This window comes from Cnephaeus nilssonii (assembly GCF_951640355.1).
Source record: "Cnephaeus nilssonii genome assembly, chromosome: 2".
In the NCBI taxonomy this organism is placed as follows: Eukaryota; Metazoa; Chordata; class Mammalia; order Chiroptera; family Vespertilionidae; genus Cnephaeus; species Cnephaeus nilssonii.
This window is the reverse complement of record NC_137073.1, coordinates 49,513,558-49,540,258: the sequence shown is the minus strand read 5'-3', so window position 1 is coordinate 49,540,258 and position 26,701 is coordinate 49,513,558. Positions and strand designations below refer to the sequence as shown.

The window sequence follows — 26,701 nt, the reverse complement described above, 5'->3', positions numbered from 1 at the left end:
AGAACCTACTTTCTCTTTCAGCACTGTATACTACCACTACTATTATTTACTCATACAAACAAATTGGTGATGATTATATAAATTTTAAAATAACGTTCATTACTTCATCATGGAAAGAGTTTTTTGGTTTTTGTAATGAGTTACAATAACTATCCCATTCATCACTTCATTGGTGTTGGCTTTTGGATATTAAAGTCATAATTTTGTTTCTAAACTCATTTGGCCCACAGGTGGAAATGGTGTATTCATTGTTGTCAATGCTTGGTACTCATGATAAGGATGATATGTCACGAACTTTGCTAGCTATGTCTAGCTCCCAAGACAGCTGTATATCCATGCGACAGTCTGGATGTCTTCCTCTCCTCATCCAGCTTTTACATGGCAATGACAAAGACTCTGTGTTGTTGGGAAATTCCCGGGGCAGTAAAGAGGCTCGGGCCAGGGCCAGTGCAGCACTCCACAACATCATTCACTCACAGCCTGATGACAAGAGAGGCAGGCGTGAAATCCGAGTCCTTCATCTTTTGGAACAGATACGCGCTTACTGTGAAACCTGTTGGGAGTGGCAGGAAGCCCACGAACAAGGCATGGACCAGGACAAAAATCCAAGTATGTTCCCTATAGTGTACATCACAGTGCATGTTACAAAACAAATGAAAACGTTTTTTAAAAAAACTTTTTTAGTTCGTATGTTGTTTTTATGAATAGGAGGGGGAAATGCATATTAGCCATCTACGCTACTAACATAGTTTAAAGCTTAAGTCTGTTTTAAGTCTAAAATTAAGAAAAATGTAGCAAAGGAAAATGTTATGCAGCAAAGAAAAAGAACAGGAAATCAAGAGAGACATACAGAGTCATAGCATAGTAGATCTAGAAAGAATCTGAGCTATTATGTTGCACATCTCTTTTATTTTATAGATGAAGTTCAGAAAAGAAACTTTACATAAGTTTTTTCAGCAATTAGTGACCAAGCCATTATCTTGTACATTTGCATATCACTATATACTCAGTAGATACAGAGCTGTTATATCTGTTGTTATTTGATCCTCAAAATAACCTTGTGAAGTAGGAAGGGAAGGTATTATCTCCATTTTACAGATGAAGAAACTGAGACTCAGAAAAGCTAAAAGGTTTGCCTGTGGCCTCACAGTTAGTAAGTGGAGCCAGGAACAGAGGCCAGATTTCCTGATTCTCAACTCAGTGTGCTTCCTACTGCACCATCCTGCTCCAGGCAATGGGTCCCTATTGCTGGGGGTGATCAGCCACCCAGCTCTTTGCTCAGGAGAGACCCTTGGTCACCAGCCCCTGTCCCTCAGACACAGGGAACATGGGAGCTGGAACCCTTGGGCACATAACTTCATTCCTATAGCAAGAACCAAAATTAGTAAGTATATAAGGTAAGATTTTTCCTTTCACCTGATAAGAAAATACACACACGTGCACACCACAAAGGACTGTTGTATCAACCTATTGATTTGAGAAGCAGGATCCAGGGAGTGATGGTAAAAATGTGACCTGTGAAGCTTTAGCAAATTTTATTTTTAGCTTAGTGAATTTATTTAGCAAATTTTATTTTTAGCTTAGGTAAATTTATTTAAAATATTAAAAATTTCAAGAATAAAAAAAAAACACACAGAAGAAATAGTCCTTTATAACTATTTGTCCTAGGCAAGAGAACTAATAAGATACTTCACTGGGAGAACATTGACTTTCTAAATTGTTTTCTTTGACTGCTCACAATTAATGACTAGCATTTTGACTCTTGAGAACCTCAAAAAAATTAAATAGAATGAATTATTATTGCTTCTGAAAAATAGAATTGCTTTTAAATTTTATTTCAGGTAACAAGTTTTGAAACCTTGTGCATAATATTAAATGTGGAGGTACATTTTCTTGGATGCCTTTTCCTTAAATTTTTACTATCTAGTATCTGTCAATATAGTAAGTAAACTTTCTCTACTAGTTTATACTAGATTTCTCTACTACATTTGTACACAGTGGTATGCTTCTAACCCACACTCATGACAATAGTTTACTTAGAAATTATAAATAAAATTAAACAATTTTATACCAAAATGTTTTTATTCTTTCATATAGTAAACATAATTTTAAATTATTTTAGTTATAGCAAAAACCTGCAAGGGTCTTATTCTAACAGACTTGGTCAAGGGCAGTTGAATAGTAAACATTTTTATGGAACCAAGAAAAGCCTTTTACTCATATTTTCTTTTCCATGTTTGTAATATTTATTTGTCTACTCAGCAAATGTTTGTTGAACCATTAAACTATGCATTAGGGGTATGTTAGTGAGCCCTGTGTATTTTTCAAGTATAATAAACATCATTTCTTTTGAGAAAACGAAGCATTATGGTTTATGTCAATTTTATTTTTTAGTGCCAGCTCCTGTTGAACATCAGATCTGTCCTGCAGTGTGTGTTCTAATGAAACTTTCGTTTGATGAAGAACATAGACATGCAATGAATGAACTTGGTAAGACAGAAATGTTTCTTAATGCCATAGAAAAATATTAAAGATTTCATCATTGTTCAAATTGAATATAAGGCCACTAACTTATATTACCAGCTGCTTCCTCCTTGTAGCAAATGATGATAGTCTGATTTCCAGAGGAGAAAAGGTTCTAAATAATAGAAGCTGCTACCCCAAACTAGGATTTTCAAAATCTCAGTTATAGATTGCAAAAATTACTAAATAGGCCACTCCTTGCCCCTATTACCAAGGTAGACCCGGTGTGACAGCTGACAGGGAGGGTCATTTGAATTATTTTGAAATGTGGAGCTCTCTCATTGTTCCTGAACTGAGTCACTTCTGATGGACACCAGAAGATACTCATCTACCTTTGTGGTTATCAGTCCTTTACTGGATTTTCATGATAAGCAGCATGGTATCTTTGAAACTGGTTTTTATGGAAAAGCATTATGCTTTAATTTAAATCAGAAACATTCTATTAATTTTGGAAGGATTACACTTTTTTAGGTATGTGTTATCACACACTCTAATCACACCTGCATTTGTGCACCCCATTTTTTCATGTAACGGTTTTTCTTTGATTTCTAGGTTCATTTTGCACAGGTGATATTTATAAATTGCATCTTGCTGAGCCATCTCATGTGAACTGGATCTCTCTAGTGGTGCCACAAGCAAGACCGTATACTGGGTTCCCATCTTAGTGTAGCTGTGCCCTGGCTTTTTGTGCTGTTTATGTTACATTACATTCCAGCCCCCACTTTGTTTTCCTGTCACCCTCATCATTATCATTCATCATTTATCTTAAAAGTGACGAAGTCGTGAGACTTAAACAGAGAATCTGGACAGCCAAAATGAGTGTTGTCTCCTTCAGAGTCATTACTTCGGGAGGCTATGTACTTCTGATTTCAGGCCTGTCCTCCAGCCATGCTTTTCTTCCCACAGGCCCTAGCAGTTGGCCCACCTGAATCTCTCCTTCCCCCACCACCTCCCTCAGCCTCCTGTGGAACTGAGTATAATATTAGGAGTTCTCCCACCTCAGTACAGTCTTGACATTTGTGAAAGTTTTATGTCTGGATGGTTTTTTTAAAAATACTAGTAATAATGGGAAGGGGATAAAAATAATAAACAGAAAAATTAATCCAAGCTTAAACTAATGCCAAGATTTTTCTATAAATGTCCCTGTGTTCCAATGGACTGTAGACTGGGACTGACACATTAATCATCTGAATTTCAAAGTAAATCGTAGACTCAGTATTTGTTCCTCTTCCTTCTTCAGGTAGGAAGGCTACCCGGGGCATTTCATCACAGGAGCTAGGGCAGGGGCTTTCAGGTGAGGAGCAGGATGGGGCATCTGGGGGTGTGACTGCTGGGACATAGCACAAAGGATTGCCTTCTTCTCATTCCTAGCCTCCGAATTTGCACTGGAACAAAAGAAGGATCAAGGTTTGTGGATTGTGGAGAAATAGAGTAAGAAAGCATCAAGTATCTGACTGTGAGGGATAAGGAGGGGGAAAGTCCCTAATAGGTGAAGGGAAATTCCTAAACCCAGTCATCTGGGACTGTCATTTGTCCATACAAGAAGATTCTGCAGCTATCAGGGTCATAGAAGTTTGCACCTATTAGTACTGCAAGTTTTAGACTCTTAACAGTAGTGATATATTTACTAATTTATTAATTCTTAGCTCTGACCTAGAAACTTTGCTAGGCACTAAAAATAAAAAAAAGATTAAGACGTAGTCCTTACTTTCAAGTAACTCATGGTTTATTTGCATTAATGTTTCCGAAACCAGATCATAATGACCACTAGTTACTTGTCAAACCATGTAGGTACTCTGGCCCTGTAGCAACCTGGCTTAGTAAAACAATCTCCAGGGGGAACCTAGGAATCATATTTAATAAGTGACTTAGGTAATTCTTCTGATCAAGAAATTTTATGAAACACCAATCTATAGAACATTGATGCTCGGCCCCTAATACTTATTTTAGAATGAGGCATTTCATGCTAATGGTGACTGTCTAAACCAAATTTACACACACACACACACACACACACACACACATTCTCTCTCTCTCTCTCTCTCTTTAAAAATTGTATCATCTTTCTATTATCCTTTTTTAGATTAAAGATTCTGTTGAATGTCACTAGAAGCTGTTGGTCCTCTACTACCTATAATATTATGAGATACCACATTGGGTACTATTTGGTTCATATGGGCCCTATTTTCTAACATAGGCACTAAGAAAAATATGGAAGGACATGCTCATTATCTTTGCATTTTTCTCAGGGCAACCTATGTTTTTTTTCTAACAATCATGAATTTTCATATTTTTACTTGCCTGCAACATAAAGGGCTCTCTCTTTTATCTGATATCCTAAATTCTATTGAATGTTCTATTCTCATTAGCCATATTCTTCATGGTTTTGTTCACATTGGCCATATCCTTCCTTATTTTTATTTTATTCAGAATCAAATCCTAAGATTTTGTAGTTTTTCCATACAAAAGTACTCAACTCTTTGCTCATTTAGTGCCTTCTTAGAATCTTTATCACAAATATCACTATACTGGGCAGGATTTAATGTAGGCACAAAGCACAGTGTGTTTTGTTTTGGTATTAAGAGGCTGCTTTATAATGCTCAATATTTTGGTGATCTCATCAATACACAGGGCCACTGTCTTCAGGTCAACAGTGACACCCCCACCCCTGACCCCCGCCCAAGGTCAATTTCCTGGGCCAGAACTTACAGTTCTTTTCCTGGCTCCTCTCCTTTATCCAAGCATCACATGTGGAATTCCTCAGAGCTCTATCCAAGGCCCTCTTCCTCTCTCCTCTCTCCCTAGGCAGTGTCTTCCACTTCAATTGCAATGTTTTTAAATTTACATCTTAATCCAAGTTCTTTCTCCTGAGTTTTAAATACATTATCAAATTGGTCATCTGATATCTTTACTTGGAAGGTTTTACAGACATTTCTAACTCAGCTGCCACAACTGAAATTTTTATTTCCTCCATCCCCAGATCTCTCTCTTCCAGGGTTTCTTTTCTCAGAAAATGGCATTCCAATCAACCCAGTTGCTCAAGCCAGAATCTTGGAAGATATCCATGATTCTTTCCTTCTCTTCTATAGCTAGTAACTTAGTCTGTAATTCTGCTGCTTAAATATATCTCAAATCACTGCTCTTCTTTTCATCCCCAGTTCAAACCACCATCATCTCTTATATTCTGCAGTACTTTGTCTTACTTGTCTCCCAACTTCCAGTCATAATCTGTTCTGCACCCTTCAGCCACCACTCTATGTAGAGCACACATATAATTTTTCCTTCTCTTACCTGAAGTCCTTAGTGTGATACATAAAGTCTTGCATGTTCTGGCCTCTACCCATTTGTAGCCTCATGTAACCTTGATGTATATTTCAGGCCCAGGGGCCCTTGCACATGCTATTTCATCTGCCTAAAATGCTTTGTTATTCCTACTCCACCTTTTTATTTTATTTTTTTAAATATATTTTATTGATTTTTTACAGAGAGGAAGGGAGAGAGAGAGAGTCAGAAACATCGAATAGAGAGAAACATTGATCAGCTGCCTCCTGCACAACGCCTACTGGGGATGTGCCCGCAACCAAGGTACATGCCCTTGACCGGAATCGAACCTGGGACCTTTCAGTCCACTGGCTTACGCTCTATCCACTGAGCCAAACCGGTTTCGGCCCTACCCTACCTTTTTAGATACTCCTTCATCATTTAAGTCTCAACTTAAACATTATTTCCTCAGCCTTTTTCTTGATCTCCTCAGTCTAAGTTAAGTCTAGCTGTTCTTTTGCCCTTAATCCAGCACACCTTAATTAGTTGTTCAGTGTCTGTCTTTGCTGTAATCTATAAGCTCCATATAGGCAGTGACTGTATTTTGTTCACTCTTATATATATTTTTCCATCATTATGGGTAGTTGGAGGAAAATCTTCCTAAATATGATTTGGATTTTCCTTAACCAAATTCATTTTCACTTATTTATATTCAAACTTACCTGTCATTTCTGCTAATTATAAAAATTTGTGTGAATCTTCATATACTTAAATCCCCTGGCCTGAAATTCTTGAATCAAGATAGAACTTTGTCTGTTTTGCAAACTTGCAGATTCCTCTACATACTGACCCTTCCAGGTTATTTGCAAAATACTAAATGTACAGGTTCTCTCAGATTAATGAACTGACACTTTAGACTTACAGTATCTAAGAATTGTCTGTTTATATTCAGCCTTTCTTTTTGTGTAACCTACTTCTCTGTGACAAAACAATATTCTCATTTCCACAATGATTAATATTGTTGATGAATAATATTTGAGTAGCCTCCATACATTTTTATTTTTGTTCACCCCCTCACCATTTTGCTTTGCCTTTTGTTTGTTTTGTTTTTACTACCCCTGCCTTTATGTCTTTCCCTTTGCTTTCTCATCATTTTTCTCCTTGCCTTCCTATTGTTGACCACTGTGGGCATTGTTGAGCATACCCAGTGGTGGGAATCAAGGGGAAAGAAAATACTAAATCCTAGTATAGTTGGTATTTGACACCTGTGAGTATCAAAGAAAAGTAAACTGTTTAAAAAATATAAATAAGTAGTTTAATAGAACTTAGTATCAAATTGAACAAATAATTATTTTTCATTTAAAAAAATACGCTTTGCTTCATGCACAGTTTCATTGATAACTTTCAGTATTCCTAAGGATAATTATTCAGGAGGTAAAAAATATTAAAGTAATTAGGCAAGTGTGTACAACAATGAAGAGTGTAAAGTCCTAATAATAAAAACAAGTTACCTGTTTACATTCAGGAAGACCTAGTGTTAAAAAATAGCCTTCTCCATCATTGACAAGATACAGGGTATGTGTGGTAAATAGAGTGTAATGCTCATTTCACTTAGTAAGGCAAGGGCTGGAGGGTGGAGAAACTGGCAAAAAATTGAATAGTTGTCAGTTGTACTTTATAAATGTATTACACAAAAGTCCTATAACATTTTTTGTAGCTTATAATTCTAAAGACAAATTTAAACCATGTATTCTCATTCTTGAGATTTTTTTCCTAATATTTAAGTTATAAACTTGGTACCAGTTTGCTTTATTTTAGATTATTCTCTTTTTCCTCTTGCCCTTTTTAAATTAGGGGGACTACAGGCCATTGCAGAATTATTGCAAGTGGACTGTGAAATGTATGGGCTTACTAATGACCACTACAGCATTACATTAAGACGATATGCTGGGATGGCTTTGACAAACTTGACTTTTGGAGATGTAGCCAACAAGGTATGTTTTAGAAGATCCATTTCTTAAGTCATCTCCGGTATGATGAGTTAGTTTACTTCAAACAAACTACTTTTCACTGGTTTTCTTTTTATCACTCTCCTCATTAAACACTGACTAATAAAAACCTGTACTTCACATCCCACTGTACATCCTTATTCATTTGGTTGTGTTATGATTCAACAAGAGCAAAAGATAGAACTCAGTAGTGGATTTATTTAATCACAAAAAAGCTGAAAATCCTCGCGACCAGTGTGTTACACACATACTGGTTGTATCCAAATGAGAGGACTTTAAAAACCCTCTGCTTCTCATTTCTTATCATTTATTCACTTTATTTTTCCAATTTGCCAAGAGAAGAACAGATAACAAAGGATTAGGAGAGTATTTGTCTTTCATTTATGTAATCTGATTTAAATCTTTTATGGATAAAATATTAGCTATAATTAAAGTGGGACTATTACAACTGTATTTGAAGTTTAGTAGTAAAATATGAAGCACACCTTCAGGTTGCCTTGTTACTGACCCTCTGTTCCATGTCTGATTTTTGCAGGCTACACTATGCTCTATGAAGGGCTGCATGAGAGCACTGGTGGCCCAACTAAAATCTGAAAGTGAGGACTTACAGCAGGTACTACTTAGAATTTGAAGTGTTTTTCTAGGATATCAGCTGGTGAATATCCTGATTTAGATTAATTTAAGCTGTGGCTCAGTTTTTAGTATCTCATGTTTAAGTTACATTTATATTAACATTAGAATAAAGGAAAATAATTATAGGAATTCCTTTTGACACCATATTAGCATTTAAGAGGAATTTCTTAATAGATTTCTATTCTTCTAGCATTAAAAATAAAAAATGCAGACAGTATAAATCATTTTAATACAAGTATTCTAAACTCGATTCATTTGCAGGTTATTGCAAGTGTTTTGAGGAATTTGTCTTGGAGAGCAGATGTAAATAGTAAAAAGACATTGCGTGAAGTTGGAAGTGTGAAAGCATTGATGGAATGTGCTTTGGAAGTTAAAAAGGTACTTTGAAAACATTTAGTATTGTAATACGGATTTCATCCTTAGATACATACTTTTTTGTCACCCTCTCCCACACTGAGATTCCCTAATTCTTGGCCTGTTTATCTCACCAGTCCTTAATCTAGACTACTCCAAGCTCCTGAGGTATTAAGATGGAAAAGGTTGTACTGTAGCCTACTGTAAGTTAGACTTTCTCAGACTCACCACTATTGACATCTTGGCCCAGATAATTATTTGGGGGAACTGAACTGTGCTTTGTAGGATGTTGAGCAGTATTCCTAGCCTTTGCTCACTAGGTGTCAGTACACCCTCACCTCAGTCCTGACAGTCAAAAATGTCTCCAGATATTACCAAATGTCCCCCAGAAAGGAGGAAGGACAGAATCGCCCCCAAGTGAGAATCACTGGTATAAGTGTTGTCTCTGTTCTCTTAAAAGCTCAATCCCCCGCCCTGGCTGGTTTGGCTCAGTGGATAGACTGTCAGCCCGAGGACTAAAGGGTCAAGTTCGATTCCGGTCAAGGGCACGTGTTCCCTGGCTCTGGTAGGAGTACATGCAGGAGGCAACCAGTCAATGGGTCTCTCTCACATCAGTGTTTCTCTCTGTCACTTCCTCTCCCTTCCACTCTCTCTCAAAATCAATGGGAAAATATCCTCGGGTGAGGATTAACAAAACAAAACAAAATAAAAAATCTCAGTCCCCCAGAGTTTTCAAATTTTCATGGTCAGCTTAGCAATAAGTGATCAGACTCACTCAAGAGTGAGGAATCCTCAAATATTAATTTGTTTGTAAAATGAAATATGTCTAGGTGGGAATATCTATTTCAGAAACTAAGCTTTTTTTATTATTATTAAACTTGAAATTTGAGAGGGACTAAGCAAGTCTTCTTAGCTAATCCAGGTTTCTTTTCACCCAACCAGTCCTCCTAGAACCACAGCCTACTTTTTCTTTCTTTAAAATTTTCTTTTCAGAAAAAGCAAAAAGTTTTGTTTTTTATTGTTTGTTTATTTATGTATTTTTGCTAAGTTATATTATTTTATACCTGGAAAACCAACTGAAAAATTATTAGAAATAAGAAACATTTAACTAAATAACTGGCTATAAAGATAATATTCAAATATATTTAGGGTCTGCATGAGGATTTTAAAACACTGCTGAGTTGGCAGAACACTGGTACTGATGCTGCAGAAAAGAAGATATTTGGCCATTACGCACTTGAAAAGATACTCAACAGCATTAATCATCGGGGAGACTGTAAATTAAAACTACAGTGAGATACCATTACACATGGTATATTGGTTAAAATTTAAAGATGGACCAAGTGTTGTCAAGGATGTTGAACAGCTGGAATTCTCATGCAGTGCTGATGGGAATGTGAAATGATATAACCACTCTATGGAGAACATTTGTCAGTGTTTTTAAAAGTTAAACATATACCTACCTTACAACACACTTTTTACTCTTTAAATATTTACCCAAGAGGAACAAAAATTTACATTCACACAAAAATTTATACACAGATGTTCAGCAATATTATTTGTGGTAGCCAAAAACTAGAACTAAATCTGATGTCTATTAACAGGTGAATTGGTAAACAAGCTGTGAAATATCCAAAATGGAATACTGTTCGGCTATAAAAAGAATGAACTGAAACATGCAGTAATCTATGACAGAAACAGACCAGTAGTTGCCTGGGGTTGGGGTGAATTATAAGGAATTACTAGGAATTAAAGTAAATGTTTATTATCTTGATTGGAGTGATGGATATATCAAAAGTGATCAAATTGCATACTTGAAATGTGTGCAGTTTATCATTCTCCACTTATCCTATATAATAAAGAGGTAATATGCAAATTAACCCTCACACCCTCACAAGATGGCTGCCTACGACCAGGCCAACAGGGGGTTAGTAAGGGACGACCAAACGACTGAACAGCAGGTTGTGTGGGGCGACCAGGCCGGCAGGGGAGGGGGTGCAGTTAGGGGCAACCAGGCCAGCGGTGGGTGCAGTTGGGGGTGAACAGGTCAGCAGTGGGGGCAGTAAGAGGCGACCAGGCCAGTGGGGGGGGGCAGTTAGGGACGACCAGGCCGGTGGGGGAGGGAGGCTGCAGTTAGGAGCGACCAGGCCAGCAGAGAGGGGGCAGTTGAGAGCAACCTGGCCAGCAGCGGGGGGCAGTTAGGGGTAGTCAGGCTGGCACACAGAGGTAGTGAGGGGCGATCAGGCTGGCGGGGGGAGGGCAGTTAGGGGTGACCAGGCAGGCAGGCAGGTGAGCGATTAGGAGCCAGTGGTCCAGGATTGTGAGAGGGATGTCCGACTGCCGGTTGAGGCCTGATCCCCGGGATTAGGCCTAAACTGGCAGTCAGACATCCCCCAAGGGGTCCCCGATTGGAGAGGGTGCAGGCTGGGCTGAGGGGACCCCCCCCTCGTGCACGAATTTTGTGCACCAGGCCTCTAGTACTTCAATAAAGTTAAACAAAAAAATAGTACTATACACATTTTAAGATTCCTAATTAACCAACCCTGCATGTTTTCAGAAAGATTTAATGATTTATCTGTATTATAAGAACTTGTACTGCTGCTGAACACTTTATGACTTTATTATCTCTCAAGGACCTTAGAGATCTACATACAAACTGATTGCAGCAAACCAAGCAAGCTAGATTTAAAAACACATCCTTCTGGGGAACATAAAAGAAGACCATAATAAGTGGAAAGACAAACTCTGTTCTTACAAAGGAAGAGTAGCATTTTAAAGATCATTTCTCCCTAAATTCATATATAAATTTTAAATGCAAGTCCAATCTTGGAAAAACTGGCCTATCAGAAGTTTACAATACCCAATTCTGGTTTGGGCCTGCTTCTGGTTAGCAGCATTAAAATTTATTTGTTCCCTCTTTTCTACATTCAGTCATTATGAACATTTCTCAGGTCATCATCTTTTCCTCATCTTCATTTACTAATGACCAAGAAAATCAGAACTACCTTTCATATTTCCCTTATATTGCATCATTTTAACTTCATTTAGCTGGCTCTTACTCTTCTACACAATAGAACCTTTCCTGCACCTGCAATCTGTGCCCCAAGTGTTACTGTTCACTCAAAGATGTTAAGTCTCTTACTCTTGTCTTTTATATCTTCTTGAATGGATAGAGAGAAGAAAGCCTTTTATGTTTCATCTATCTATAGAAAGCCCTATATATATATTTTCTCGAAAATTAAAAAAAAATTATTCTAATTCCTGCAGTTTCCATTTTTCCTGTAACAGCCAAGACCCTGAAGTCACTTGCTCCATTTCTTACTGGTATACCTTCTTCAGTTCCTCCTAATTCTTCTTCTAACAAAATCTAGATTTATACATTAACTTGGGGTTTTTTTCCTACCTACACCTATATTTAATACTTTATTACACGTTTTATTTTGAAATCCCTCCCTTTGTTTTTGCCACCTGTAATTTTAGCCTCTAACCATTTGTTCTTGTTTCCTCTAATTCTAACTGTAAAGCTTCTTTGAAACAAAACCCTCATCCCTCTACAAGTAGTCTTATAGAGAGCAACTTCTATTTTTCTATCTTCAGTTATCCCCCTGGGCCAGTTGAAGTTTAAAAGCTCACTCTAAACACTTGCTGTTTTTTTCTGTTCTCAGGATACTTTGAATGTCCCCCCCTTTATGTCAGTTATAAAATTGAGTTCTTATCCTTCTCACATCTTGGTGAAAGCATTTCTTCCCTGCCTGCCTTCTCATAAATAGTATCTAAAACTATTCCTTGCCCAACTGGTGTGGTGCAGTGGTTGAGCATCGACCTATGAACTAGGAGGTCACGGTTCGATTCACAGTCAGGGCATATGCCCGGATTGCAGGTTGATCCCCATTGTGGGGCATGCAAGAGGCAGCCGATCAGTGATTCTCATCATTGATGTTTCTATTTCTCTCTTCCTCTTCCTTCCTTTCTGAAATCAATAAAAATATTTTTAAAAATAAAATAAATAAAACTGTTCCTAGATTGTTTTATTCATTGAATGTCCTGATAAAAATAATACAGTGGCAATTTCTTAGATTGGGCTAAAAACGTTTGCTGTGACATTCAAGACCTTCGTTGACCTCTCTGGCCTTAATTCCCACTATTCCCCAGAATGGACTTTGATCTCCTCTCTGTCTTTTTTCTGTTCTTCAGTTCTTTCTTGCTGATTCCCATTTCCAAGCCTTTCCTCATTCTACTTTCCCTGCCAGAAGAAATTGTCCCTGAGTGTACAGGTCTTCTACTAAGTTGCTCTCCTGCATGAAGTCTTTTATTTGATTAAATTTAGGTGGCAACGATCTTTCCTTTAGAGCACTTCGTTTCATGGAAGTAGGTTTGCATGTTTTCCCCCCAAACTAAGTTGTTAGCACCTTCAGGCAGGTACCAATTTGCTATGTTTGTATCTTCTGGAACACCCCTAACTGTGATAGTGGAGTAGATTTCTAAGGCATATTTATTCCTTGATTTATTTGTAATAAGAGGAAAGACTAGCATGAGGGTCATGCAGGTTTTGACCAAATATCCTTAATTATATATACAGAGTGTTTCTATGGCAATTATAGTTGGAGAGTTTTCTATGATATTGTATACCAGGGAGTTTTGGTTTTGTAATTACTTTGTTTCTTTGGGAATTTTAAGGATTGGAGTTTTCCCAGTGTGCTTTCTTTTTAATAATTTGTATTGTTATTTTTGAATCAACTACATACTAATATATATGTGTGTGTGTTTTATCCAACCAGAATGTTGTACATACTGCACTTCAACTTGCTTTTTTCATTTAATAATACTTCTTAGATATCTTTCTATATCAACATATAGAGGGTTTTTTTTGTAGTTTCTGTAGTTTCTCTTATCTCATAATGTTATCTTTACAGCATGCACATCAATTTTGTTGCTATTATAAGCTCTTTTAAGATATGTGTGTACTGTCCAAACACTTAGAATAAATTTCAGGAAGGTTATTAGTTTAATACTGTGTTCTGCTTTTATTATGGGGATACCAGTGACTTAAGTTCCTTCCACTCATTATTTTATGCAAGTTTTTCTAAATGGGAAATTCCTAATAATTTACTAGTGAGGGGTGAGTAGCAGAGAAGGGAAAAAAATATTTACTCAAAAGAAGTAAACATAGAAGTTATGAGGGACAAATTCCAATTCTAATTAGATGACACATAATTTATTTCTCAATAGGAATCAACCCTCAAAAGTGTATTGAGTGCCTTATGGAATTTGTCAGCACATTGCACTGAGAATAAAGCTGATATATGTGCTGTAGATGGTGCACTTGCATTTTTGGTTGGCACTCTCACTTACCGGAGCCAGACAAATACTTTAGCCATTATTGAAAGTGGAGGTGGGATATTACGGAATGTGTCCAGCTTGATAGCAACAAATGAGGATCACAGGTAAATACAGAGTTTTATATTACTTTTAATTAGTGTACAATTAAATTGGTGTAGAATTCAATCCCTCAAAAAGACCCATTTGTTTTGTGTATTCATGCAAGTTCTAAGCCAAATTATATATTTATTGTGGTGAAAAAGTAACTTTTAATTTCTAATTTACTCATTAGTAATAAAAGTTTATAGTATCATAAAGATGTCTAGAAATGAACAAATGATAGCTAAGAGGTATAACACATATATATAGGAAAAGGTTAAAATCACAAAAACAAAGTCTATAGATATGATCCAGATAATACATTTGTTTACATTTTTCTAATTGGTGTCTTAACATCAATAACCATATTATTTAGCCAACAGTCACTCATCCAGTCTACTAGATCTGTGATACCTAAGAGTGCACCTCAGATACAGAGCACACATTTTCAGAACGTGGGTTCTGTATTATGCCAACAAAAATATTAATATTTTTCACAGCATATTTATTTTATTCAACATTGTACTTCTCTCGTTTTCAAACAGATCATGTAGTACTTTTAGTAAAAGAACCATATGAATATAAACATCTTTTCTTTAATTTTTTGATGTGTAAATTACAAGCCTTATAGCCCTTTCTGCTATGCAAAGAAGTCTTTTTAAATTCAGTAAGCACTGCTGAAAGAAGAACATTTTAAAACTTTGTTGTACACCCTTGCCAATCACTTTTAAAGTCCACTAAAGCTAAATATTTTGTCATTAACTTCAGCTTACACTGCATTAAGTATCCTGTAGCTCTTCAGGTCCCAAAGTTCACGATATTGATTCTCAACCCTTATATTCATAGTTAACCTTTAAATGTTTTGAAAGTCTTTCTTTTAATTTTAGAAATAATGTTTCCAGAGAGCACTTGTAAGGGGGATGGCAGTATCACAGAATCTAGCCAGAGACATAACGATTGCTCTAAAAGTCAGTTTCCTAATCTGGGTGCTTACAGCATGCTCCTTGAATACATAAAGATCTATTGATTGATTAATTTACCACAAAGTCCCTTTCAGCAAGATACACTTATCATCCTTAAATTGGGAAAATCTGTCACTATGTAAATAAAGTAAATGTACCTGTTCAAGAAAAAATTTAATGAGCTATCAGGTCATATAAGCTATGCAAAATAGATTAAAATGAACATTGTACTGCCCAGCAAGCATGGCTCAGTGGTTGAGCATCAACCTATGAACCAGGAGGTCACAGGTTCGATTCCCGGTCAGGGCACATACCCAGGTTGTGGGCTCAATCCCCAGTAGGGTTCAGGAGGCAGCCGATCCATGGTTCTCTCTTATCATGGATGTTTCTATCTCTCTCCCTCTCCCTTCTTCTCTGAAATCAATAAAAATACATTTTTTTTTTAAAAAATGAACATTGTACTTCTTTTAGCCTGACAGAGGAGTACTTTAAAACAATAAACCTTAAATGAACTAACACAGAACAAAAGGAGATGTGGAATGCTTGGAATTTATAGTATAAATTGGTACAATTTTATTTTGCCTGTTTTAGTCATTATATTTAGATTTAAATTTGTCTTTTATTCTTTTATTCGTTGTTACTACAAACAGATTCTGACCTTAATTTTGTGGTCTTTATTTCAGGCAAATCCTAAGAGAGAACAACTGCCTGCAAACCTTATTACAACACTTAAAATCTCACAGTTTGACAATAGTCAGTAATGCATGTGGAACCTTGTGGAATCTCTCAGCAAGAAATCCTAAAGACCAGGAGGCATTATGGGACATGGGGGCAGTCAGCATGCTCAAGAACCTCATTCATTCAAAGCACAAAATGATTGCTATGGGAAGTGCTGCAGCTTTAAGGAATCTAATGGCAAATAGACCCGCAAAGTATAAGGATGCCAATATTATGTCTCCTGGTTCAAGCTTGCCATCTCTTCATGTCAGGAAACAAAAAGCCCTAGAAGCAGAATTAGATGCTCAGCACTTATCAGAAACTTTTGACAATATTGACAATTTAAGTCCCAAGACATCTCATCGTAGTAAGCAAAGACACAAGCAAAGTCTTTATGGTGACTATGTTTTTGACACCAATAAACATGATGATAATAGGTCAGACAATTTTAATACTGGAAACATGACTGTCCTTTCACCGTATTTAAATACAACAGTGTTGCCCAGCTCCTCTTCATCAAGAGGAAGTTTAGATAGTTCTCGTTCTGAAAAAGATAGAAGTTTGGAGAGAGAACGAGGAATTACCCTAGGCAACTACCACCCAGCAACAGAAAATCCAGGAACCTCTTCAAAACGAGGTTTGCAGATTTCCACCACTGCAGCCCAAATTGCTAAAGTCATGGAAGAGGTATCAGCAATTCACACTTCTCAGGAAGACAGAAGTTCTGGGTCTACCACCGAATTGCATTGTGGGACAGATGAGAGGAATGCACTAAGAAGAAGCTCTACTGCTCACACACATTCAAACACTTACAACTTCACTAAGTCAGAAAATTCAAATAGGACATGTCCTATACCTTATGCCAAATTAGAATATAAGAGATCTTCAAATGATAGTTTAAATAGTGTCAGTAGTAGTGATGGTTATGGTAAAAGAGGTCAAATGAAACCTTCAATTGAATCCTATTCTGAAGATGATGAAAGTAAATGTTGCAGCTATGGTCAATATCCAGCTGACCTAGCCCATAAAATACATAGTGCAAATCATATGGATGATAATGATGGAGAACTAGATACACCAATAAATTATAGTCTTAAGTATTCAGATGAGCAGTTGAACTCTGGAAGGCAAAGTCCTTCACAAAATGAAAGATGGGCAAGACCCAAACATATAATAGAAGATGAAATGAAACACAGTGAACAGAGACAATCAAGGAGTCAAAGCACAACTTATCCCGTATATACTGAGAGCACTGATGATAAACACCTCAAGTTCCAACCACATTTTGGACAGCAAGAATGTGTTTCCCCATATAGGTCAAGAGGAGCTAGTGCTTCAGAAACAAATCGAGTAGGTTCTAATCATGGAATTAATCAAAATGTAAACCAGTCTTTGTGTCAGGAAGATGACTATGAAGATGATAAGCCAACCAACTATAGTGAACGTTACTCTGAGGAAGAGCAGCATGAAGAAGAAGAGAGACCAACAAATTATAGCATAAAATATAATGAAGAAAAGCATCATGTGGAGCAGCCTATTGATTATAGTTTAAAATATTCCACAGACATTCCTCCCTCACAGAAACCATCGTTTTCATTCTCAAAGAATTCATCTGGACAAAGCACTAAAACTGAACACATCTCTACAAGCAGTGAGACTACATCCAAACCTTCATCTAATGCCAAGAGGCAGAATCAGCTGCATCCAAGTTCAGCACAGAGCAGAAGTGGTCAGGCTCAAAAAGCCACCTCTTGTAAAGTTCCCTCTATCAACCAAGAGACAATACAGACTTACTGTGTAGAAGACACCCCAATATGTTTTTCACGGTGTAGTTCTTTGTCATCTTTGTCATCAGCTGAAGATGAAATGGGATGTGATCAGAGGACACAGGAAACGGATTCTGCTAATACACTACAGATAGCAGAAATAAAAGAAAACAGTGGAACTAGAGCAACTGAAGTTTCTGTGAATGAAGTTCCAACAGTGTCACAGCACATTAGAACCAAATCCAACAGACTCCCGGCTTCTGGTTTATCTTCAGAATCGGCTAGGCACAAAGCTGTTGAACTTTCTTCAGGGGCCAAATCGCCATCAAAAAGTGGTGCCCAGACACCTAAAAGTCCACCAGAGCACTACGTTCAGGAGACTCCACTCATGTTTAGCAGATGTACATCTGTCAGTTCACTAGATAGTTTTGAGAGTCGTTCAATTGCCAGCTCTGTTCAGAGTGAACCCTGTAGTGGAATGGTAAGCGGCATTATAAGCCCCAGTGACCTTCCAGATAGCCCTGGACAAACCATGCCACCAAGCAGAAGTAAAACGCCTCCTCCTCCTCCTCTTCCTCAAACAGTGCAAGCTAAACAAGAGGTACCTAAAAATAAAGTACCTAATGCTGAAAAGAGAGAGAGTGGACCTAAGCAAGCTGCTGTTAATGCTGCAGTTCAGAGGGTCCAGGTTCTTCCAGATGCTGATACTTTACTACATTTTGCCACAGAAAGTACTCCAGATGGATTTTCTTGTTCATCTAGCCTGAGTGCTCTGAGCCTCGATGAGCCATTTATACAGAAAGATGTGGAACTAAGAATAATGCCTCCAGTTCAGGAAAATGACAATGTGAATGAAACAGAATCTGAGCAGCCTGAAGACTCAAATGAAAACCCGGAAAAAGAGGCTGAAAAACCTACTGATTCTGAAAAAGATATATTAGATGATTCAGATGATGATGATATTGAAATACTAGAAGAATGTATTATTTCTGCCATGCCAACAAAATCTTCACGCAAAGCCAAAAAGCCGGCCCAGAGTGCTTCAAAATTACCTCCACCTGTTGCAAGAAAACCAAGCCAACTGCCTGTGTACAAACTTTTACCATCACAAAACAGGATACAAGCACAAAAGCATGTTAGTTTTACACCAGGAGATGATATGCCACGGGTTTATTGCGTAGAAGGGACGCCTATAAACTTTTCCACAGCTACGTCTCTAAGTGATCTAACAATAGAATCCCCTCCGAATGAGTTAACTGCTGTAGAAGGGGTTAGAGCAGGGGCACAAACAGGTGAATTTGAAAAACGAGATACCATTCCTACAGAAGGCAGAAGTACGGATGAGGCTCAAAGAGGAAAAACCTCATCTGTAGCTATACCTGAACTGGATGACAGTAAAACAGAAGAAGGTGATATTCTTGCAGAATGCATTAATTCTGCCATGCCCAAAGGAAAAAGTCACAAGCCTTTCCGTGTGAAAAAGATAATGGACCAGGTCCAACAAGCATCTATGTCTTCATCTGGAAATAACAAGAATCAATTAGATGGTCAGAAGAAGAAACCTACTTCACCAGTAAAACCTATGCCACAGAATACTGAATATAGGGCACATGTAAAAAAAAATACAGATTCAAAAAATAATTTAAATGCTGAAAGAACTTTTTCAGACAACAAAGATTCAAAGAAACAGAACCTGAAAAATAATTCCAAGGACTTCAATGATAAGCTACCAAACAATGAAGATCGAGTCAGAGGAAGCTTTACTTTTGATTCACCTCATCATTACACACCTATTGAAGGAACTCCATACTGTTTTTCACGAAATGATTCTTTGAGTTCTCTAGATTTTGATGATGATGATGTTGACCTTTCCAGGGAAAAGGCTGAATTAAGAAAGGGAAAAGACAATAAGGAATCAGAAGCTAAAGTTAACAGTCAGACAGAACTAACCACGAGCCAACAATCAGGTAATAAGACACAAACTGTTACAAAGCATCCAATAAATCGAGGACAGTCTAATAAACCCATGCTGCAGAAGCAGTCCACTTTTCCCCAGTCAGCCAAAGACATACCAGACAGAGGGGCAGCAGCTGATGAAAAATTACAGAATTTTGCTATTGAAAATACTCCAGTTTGTTTTTCTCGAAATTCCTCTCTAAGTTCTCTTAGTGACATTGATCAAGAAAACAACAACAACAAAGAAAGTGAACCTATCAAAGAAACAGTGCCCCCTGCCTCCCAGGGAGAACCAAGTAAACCTCAGGCATCAGGTTATGCTCCTAAATCATTTCATGTTGAAGATACCCCTGTTTGTTTCTCAAGAAACAGTTCTCTCAGTTCTCTCAGTATTGACTCTGAAGATGACCTATTGCAGGAATGTATAAGTTCTGCAATGCCAAAAAAGAGGAAGCCCTCAAGGCTCAAAGGTGATAATGAAAAGCATAGTCCCAGAAATATGGGTGGCATATTAGCAGAAGATTTGACACTTGATTTGAAAGATATACAGAGACCAGATTCAGAACATGGTTTATCCCCTGACTCAGAAAATTTTGATTGGAAAGCCATTCAGGAAGGTGCAAATTCCATAGTAAGTAGTTTACATCAAGCTGCTGCTGCTGCATGTTTATCTAGACAAGCTTCATCTGATTCAGATTCCATCCTTTCACTGAAATCAGGAATCTCTCTGGGGTCACCATTTCATCTTACACCTGATCAAGAGGAAAAACCTTTTACAAGTAATAAAGGACCACGAATTCTGAAACCTGGCGAGAAAAGTACATTGGAAGCTAAAAAGGTAGAATCTGAAAATAAAGGCATCAAAGGAGGGAAAAAAGTTTATAAGAGTTTGATTACAGGAAAAGTTCGATCTAATTCAGAAATTTCAAGCCAATTGAAACAGCCCCTTCAAGCAAATATGCCTTCAATCTCTCGAGGTCGGACAATGATTCACATTCCAGGAGTTCGAAATAGCTCATCAAGTACAAGTCCAGTTTCTAAAAAAGGCCCACCCTTTAAGACTCCAGCCTCCAAGAGCCCTAGTGAAGGTCAGACAGCCACCACTTCTCCTAGAGGAACCAAACCATCAGTGAAGTCAGAATTAAGCCCTATTACCAGGCAGACATCCCAGCTGGCCGGATCAAATAAAGGGCCTTCTAGGTCAGGATCTAGAGATTCCACTCCTTCAAGACCTGCCCAGCAACCGTTAAGTAGACCTATGCAGTCTCCAGGGCGAAACTCAATTTCTCCTGGTAGAAATGGAATAAGTCCTCCTAACAAATTATCTCAACTGCCAAGGACTTCATCCCCTAGTACTGCTTCAACTAAGTCCTCGGGTTCTGGGAAAATGTCGTACACATCTCCAGGCAGACAGACGAGCCAACAGAACCTTACAAAACAAACAGGTTTATCCAAGAATGGCAGTAGTATCCCAAGAAGTGAGTCTGCCTCCAAAGGACTGAATCAGATGAATAATAGCAATGGATCTAATAAAAAAGTAGAACTTTCTAGAATGTCTTCAACTAAGTCAAGTGGAAGTGAATCTGATAGGTCAGAGAGACCTGTATTAGTACGCCAGTCAACTTTCATCAAAGAAGCTCCAAGCCCAACCCTAAGGAGAAAATTGGAGGAATCTGCTTCATTTGAATCTCTTTCTCCATCTTCTAGACCAGATTCTCCCACAAGGTCCCAGGCACAGACTCCAGTTTTAAGTCCTTCCCTTCCTGATATGTCTCTATCTACACATTCGTCTGTTCAATGTGGTGGATGGCGAAAACTTCCCCCTAATCTCAGTCCCACTGTAGATTATAATGATGGAAGACCTGCAAAGCGCCATGATATAGCACGCTCCCATTCTGAAAGTCCTTCCAGACTTCCAATTAATAGGTCAGGAACCTGGAAACGTGAGCACAGCAAACATTCATCATCCCTTCCTCGAGTAAGCACTTGGAGAAGAACTGGCAGTTCATCTTCAATTCTTTCTGCTTCATCGGAATCCAGTGAAAAAGCAAAAAGTGAGGATGAAAAACATGTGAACTGTATTTCAGGAACCAAACAAACTAAAGAAAACCAAGTATCTATAAAAGGAACATGGAGAAAAATAAAAGAAAGTGAAATTTCTCCCACAAATTGTACTCATATTGCTTCCTCAGGTGCTGCAAATGGTGCTGAATCCAAGACTCTGATTTATCAAATGGCACCTGCTGTTTCTAAAACAGAGGATGTTTGGGTGAGAATTGAGGACTGTCCCATTAACAACCCTCGATCTGGAAGATCTCCCACAGGAAATACTCCCCCAGTGATTGACAGTGTTTCAGAAAAGGGAAATCCAAATGCTAAAGATTCAAAAGATAATCAGGGAAAACTGAATGTGGTTAATGGCAGTGGTCCCGTACGCACCATGGGTTTGGAAAACTGCCTGAATTCCTTTATTCAGGTAAATGCCCCAGACCAAAAAGGAACTGAGGCAAAGCCAGGACAAAGTAATCCTGTCCCTGTAGCAGAGACTAATGAAAGTTCTATAGCTGAGCGTACCCCATTTGGTTCTAGCAGCTCAAGCAAACACAGTTCACCTAGTGGGACTGTAGCTGCTAGAGTGACTCCTTTTAATTACAACCCAAGCCCTAGGAAAAGCAGTGCAGATAGCACTTCAGCCCGGCCATCTCAGATCCCAACGCCAGTGAATAACTCAAAGAAACGAGATTCAAAAACTGACAACACAGAATCCAGTGGAACTCAAAGTCCTAAGCGCCATTCTGGGTCTTACCTTGTGACGTCTGTTTAAAAGAGCTGAATTAATTAAGCTAAGAAAATTATGTGTTAATTACAATTGCTATGTAGAAAATTTGTTTCAAATGAAACTTTAAAAGACTGACAAATTTTGTAAATAGGTTTGATTCTTGTTAGAAGGTTTTTGTTCTGGAAGCCATATTTGATAGTATACTTTGTCTTCACTGGTCATATTTTGGGAGGCACTCTTGGTAGTTAAGAAGAAAATGGTAAAGCCAAGTATATTTGTACAGTATGTTTTACATGTATTTAAGTAGCATCCCATCCCATCATCCTTTAATTATTGCTTGTCTTAAAATAATGAACACTACAGATAGAAGATATGATATATTGCTGTTACCAATCATTTCTAGATTATAAACTAACTAAACTTACATCAGGGAGAAATTGGTATTTATGCAAAAAAACAACAACAACCTTCTGTTTTAATCCTTGTGAGTCTACCTAACATCATAATTAATCATGTGGCTGTGAAATTCACAGTAATATGGTTCCTGATTAGCAAGTTTACCCAGCCTGCTTTGCTTTACTGCATGAAAGAAACTGATGGTTCAATTAACAGTTCTGTGGTCACATGATGTGCATTAGCTAGCTACAGTGTAACAATTTACACTTTTTGTGCTTAAAAAAAAAACTGTGTTAATTGTAAAACATTGGATGAAACTATTTTACCTGAACTAGATTTTATCTGAAAGTAGGTAGACTTTTTTGCTATGCTGTAACTTGTTGTATATTCTGGTATTTGAGGTGAGATGGCTGCTCTTTTATTAATGAGACATGAATTGTGTCTCAACAGAAACTAAATGAACATTTCAGAATAAATTATTGCTGTATGTAAACTGTTACTGAAATTGGTATTTGTTTGAAGGGTCTTATTTCACATTTGTATTCATAATTGTCAAAAGGGCCTCTTTCTAAAGCTTATATAATTTTTTTCTTCAAATTCTATGCATTAAGAGTAAAATCCCTCCTACTGTAATAAAAACTATTGAAGCTGACTGTTGGCATTTAACCATTCCACGCATTGGCACTTAACCATTCCTGAAATTATTTTTCTTTTATGTGACTAGCACTTCCTAATGTTCAATATTTGTGGAGTTGATTTAAAACAAATTTATTTAATACCAATGTAAATTGCCTAGCACAGACTAGGCATTGAACATAACAGGCCCACATAGAATATTTCTTTTTTCCTAATAGAATTCTATACTTGAAAAAGTGTTTATTCTTGGGTATAAGTAGTCTCTTCCAAGCCTGACTTGGAACATAACTGTCTTGTACCTTCATCTTCTCCCTGTTGCTGCTGAGTCTGGAATGAACATTTTTTTAAATATTTGTATTGATTTTATCAATGATGAGAGAGAATCATTGATCGGCTGCCTCCTGCATGTCCCCCCCCCCCCCCCCCATTGGGGATCAAGCCAGCAACCCCAGGCATGTGCCCTTGACCGGAATCGAACCTGGGACCTTTCAGTCTGCAGGCTGATGCTCTATCCACTGAGCCAAACTGGCTAGGGCTGGAATGAACATCTTTTATCACCCTGTATGTTAAGGCAAAATCCCAGCAACCAAAAATAATCAGCACTTTGCCATTCTCAGAAAATGTAACACATGGAACATCAAAGATAAATGTAATACCATTAGAATATTCAAAAGACTACTTAAAACCACTGCCTGTTGAGGAAAACTTTGTTTTTGACAGGCAGAGTTGTGGGATAGGTGTCCTAGTGCCTCTTCCTAACATGGCAGGGAGAATCCTCTTCATGAAGGAAGATAAACTGATACATTTATTAATAAAGATTATTTATCTTCCCAGAGTTTGTCCTAAAAGATCAGAGGGTGAAGAGGATAAATACATTTGTTGAATGAAATTTTATTTTTAAGGAGATTCGTGCATTCTGCATTTGGAGACGGAAAAAGATATTTAGGTACAGTGGGGCACTGGGAAAGGGGTGAGGAGGAGTTAGCACATCTATCTTGTGCCCTTGGAATCACATCATGTAGTTAATTATCTACCCCTTACCTGTGTCTATCACCTACCAGTAATGAGACTGGTTTTCTAAAATAAAATGCCAGTAAATAGAGTGCTATAATTAAAGTAAGGCATTTTACTCCAAAGTCCATACGCTTTTCTCTGCACCACTTTACAACGACCTCATTTTACTGATCTTTGGACTATATCTACATTTAAATTTTTGTCAAATTTTAAATGAAATAGTTGTGAATAATAATGCTAATTCTATTTGTATTTTTCTTAGTCTGCCTTACCCAGTAGGGATATGTGCATATAGGTCATATTTCCTCTTCTTTTAGTCCTGGTTTTCTATTTTTTCTGATTTATTGCATACCAGTTTTTATAAACCGCTTCAAGTACTCTTGTGGAAAGAAATGGGATGTAAGCCAATTAAAGTTAAATTTCCCATTTCAAGTAAGGAAAAAAATTGTCCTTTTCAAGGAAGGCAAAATATTATCAGTGCTGGAAATGAAAAGAAGGGTGCCTTCCACGTGCCAGAAAACTCAGGAATTCCTATAGGCAACACCTACTGGGAGAAGGACCAGTCCATATTATCCATTGCGGGGGAAGTTGTTCTCTGAGACCCTCTAGTTAGAGAATTAGTAAAGGGGCAAGTCCCAATTCTACTTTTAGAAGTTCACAGGGTGCTGCCCTAACACCAGATATTGCTTGTTACTTAAATGGCATACTGAGCTTAGTTTTGAGGATAGTTAAATAGTTGCAATGCCTGTTGAGAGAAATATCTAGCTTTGGACTGCAGCAAACCACGACGGCAGTGGTTTTCAAGCCAGTGCGTTTGAATCACCAGAAACACTTATTAAAACAGCTGGGCCCATACCCCCATTGTTTCTGATTCTGAGTGGGATCCAAGAATGCAGTTCTCACAGTTCACAGGTCATGGTGCTGGTCTGGAACCACACTTTGAGAGCAACTGCCCTATTACCTTCGGTTTTAGTCATTCTTCTCAACAACTGAACCTTTACCGGCAGTCTGACAGTTATATCAACAAATAAACTTCCCTCACCTTTAGGCATGAAAGACTTGAATACTGAGCTATGCAATCTGATATAGCTCATCTCCACTCCCAATAGTGGACAAATTTACCAGACATGAACAAGCAGTTTTATAGAAGATGAGTCTAAGGGATCAGCTGCTGTTCCCTTTGAAGCAGTTATAAAGGCAATTTCAGCAAGTATCTAATTTGTATTTGCAATAGAAGAGACTATGAAAAGAAACTTTGAAATTATTTCAGGTGTACCTAATTTGTTAATATACAGTGGGAGTGACTAACAACCCATTAACTATATGGCAAATTAGATTGGTATTTGAGAGTAAACTTTACAAGTTACCTGGGCACTAAAAGGACAGGTAATGAGGGGGAAATAATGAAATAAAAGATAAGCCATAAGGATCAAATAGTACCATAAGTATAGTGAAAAAAAAAAAAAGGGGCAAATATAGATCATGTTACCACAAGATTAAGTGAAGGGATAAATCTATTGCTGAGGGTGGGAGCCGGTTGCACTACATTTGAATTTATGTTATCACTGGGTTTCTTTGTATCTAAGGAAAAGAATACGAGTGCCAGAAATGCAAAACCTATTTATGGCCAAGAGCTGAAGAAAGAATTGAGTAGTCAAATCATTAAAATTACTGAACAGAAGTGATTTTTCACAAGTCATGGTGGCTGAAATAGAGTATATAAATTATTTTTTAATTTTTAATAAGCATATTTTCCTCCTATTATGCTGACTTGAAAATAACTGCTTTATAGTGTTGAAACCTATGGACTTTAACTCCTGTAAACAGCAGGTCATTTTCTTGCCATTCCCCTAACTCTGTTCTGTGGTCTATAAAACTATATTCTGGTTTTTGTTAGGCCATCAATACTTCTTTCAACCTGTATGTTCTATGTGTATAATATTGTTCTTGGTGCTAAATATACTTTATTTCCTCTGATATTCAGGATAATTCTTTCTCTATATTTGTGACTATTCGTTCATTTTCTTGAAGTTATGTGATTGTTACTATTTTTAAATTAAAAATACTCATAATGTATACTAATGAAGGTGACCATTGAATATAAAGCAACATTGGTGAAACGTAACTATGAGAACAATGTCAAACATTACCTGCTCCACCTACACCACCTTTGGAGTCCAAACACTTAGCATCACTAATTGGTCACTGAACCATATGCCCAGTCTTGCCCTGTCATAGGGGAAACTCATCACCAAATGACCAGTGACCACATACTTG

The 26,701-nt window shown here is 37.5% G+C and overlaps 1 protein-coding gene across 10 annotated transcripts in view; it reads left to right on the top strand.

Annotated features, from left to right (window-relative positions):
* The window catches only part of APC (APC regulator of WNT signaling pathway), a 119,844-nt gene extending 93,143 nt beyond the window's left edge, over positions 1–26,701 (top strand). For 2 of the 10 annotated variants that reach the window (XM_079784616.1, XM_079784613.1), the window contains 8 exons: positions 231–609; positions 2,395–2,490; positions 3,764–3,817; positions 7,639–7,778; positions 8,329–8,406; positions 8,688–8,804; positions 14,010–14,224; positions 15,844–26,697. In XM_079784616.1, the coding sequence (XP_079640742.1) occupies positions 231–609; positions 2,395–2,490; positions 3,764–3,817; positions 7,639–7,778; positions 8,329–8,406; positions 8,688–8,804; positions 14,010–14,224; positions 15,844–22,423 (7,659 nt within the window). In that variant the 3' untranslated portion in view covers positions 22,424–26,697. Of the gene's footprint in view, positions 1–230; positions 610–2,394; positions 2,491–3,763; positions 3,818–7,638; positions 7,779–8,328; positions 8,407–8,687; positions 8,805–14,009; positions 14,225–15,843 lie in introns of all 10 variants that reach the window. The other 8 variants (XM_079784617.1, XM_079784615.1, XM_079784621.1 and 5 more) reach the window with 7 other exon arrangements.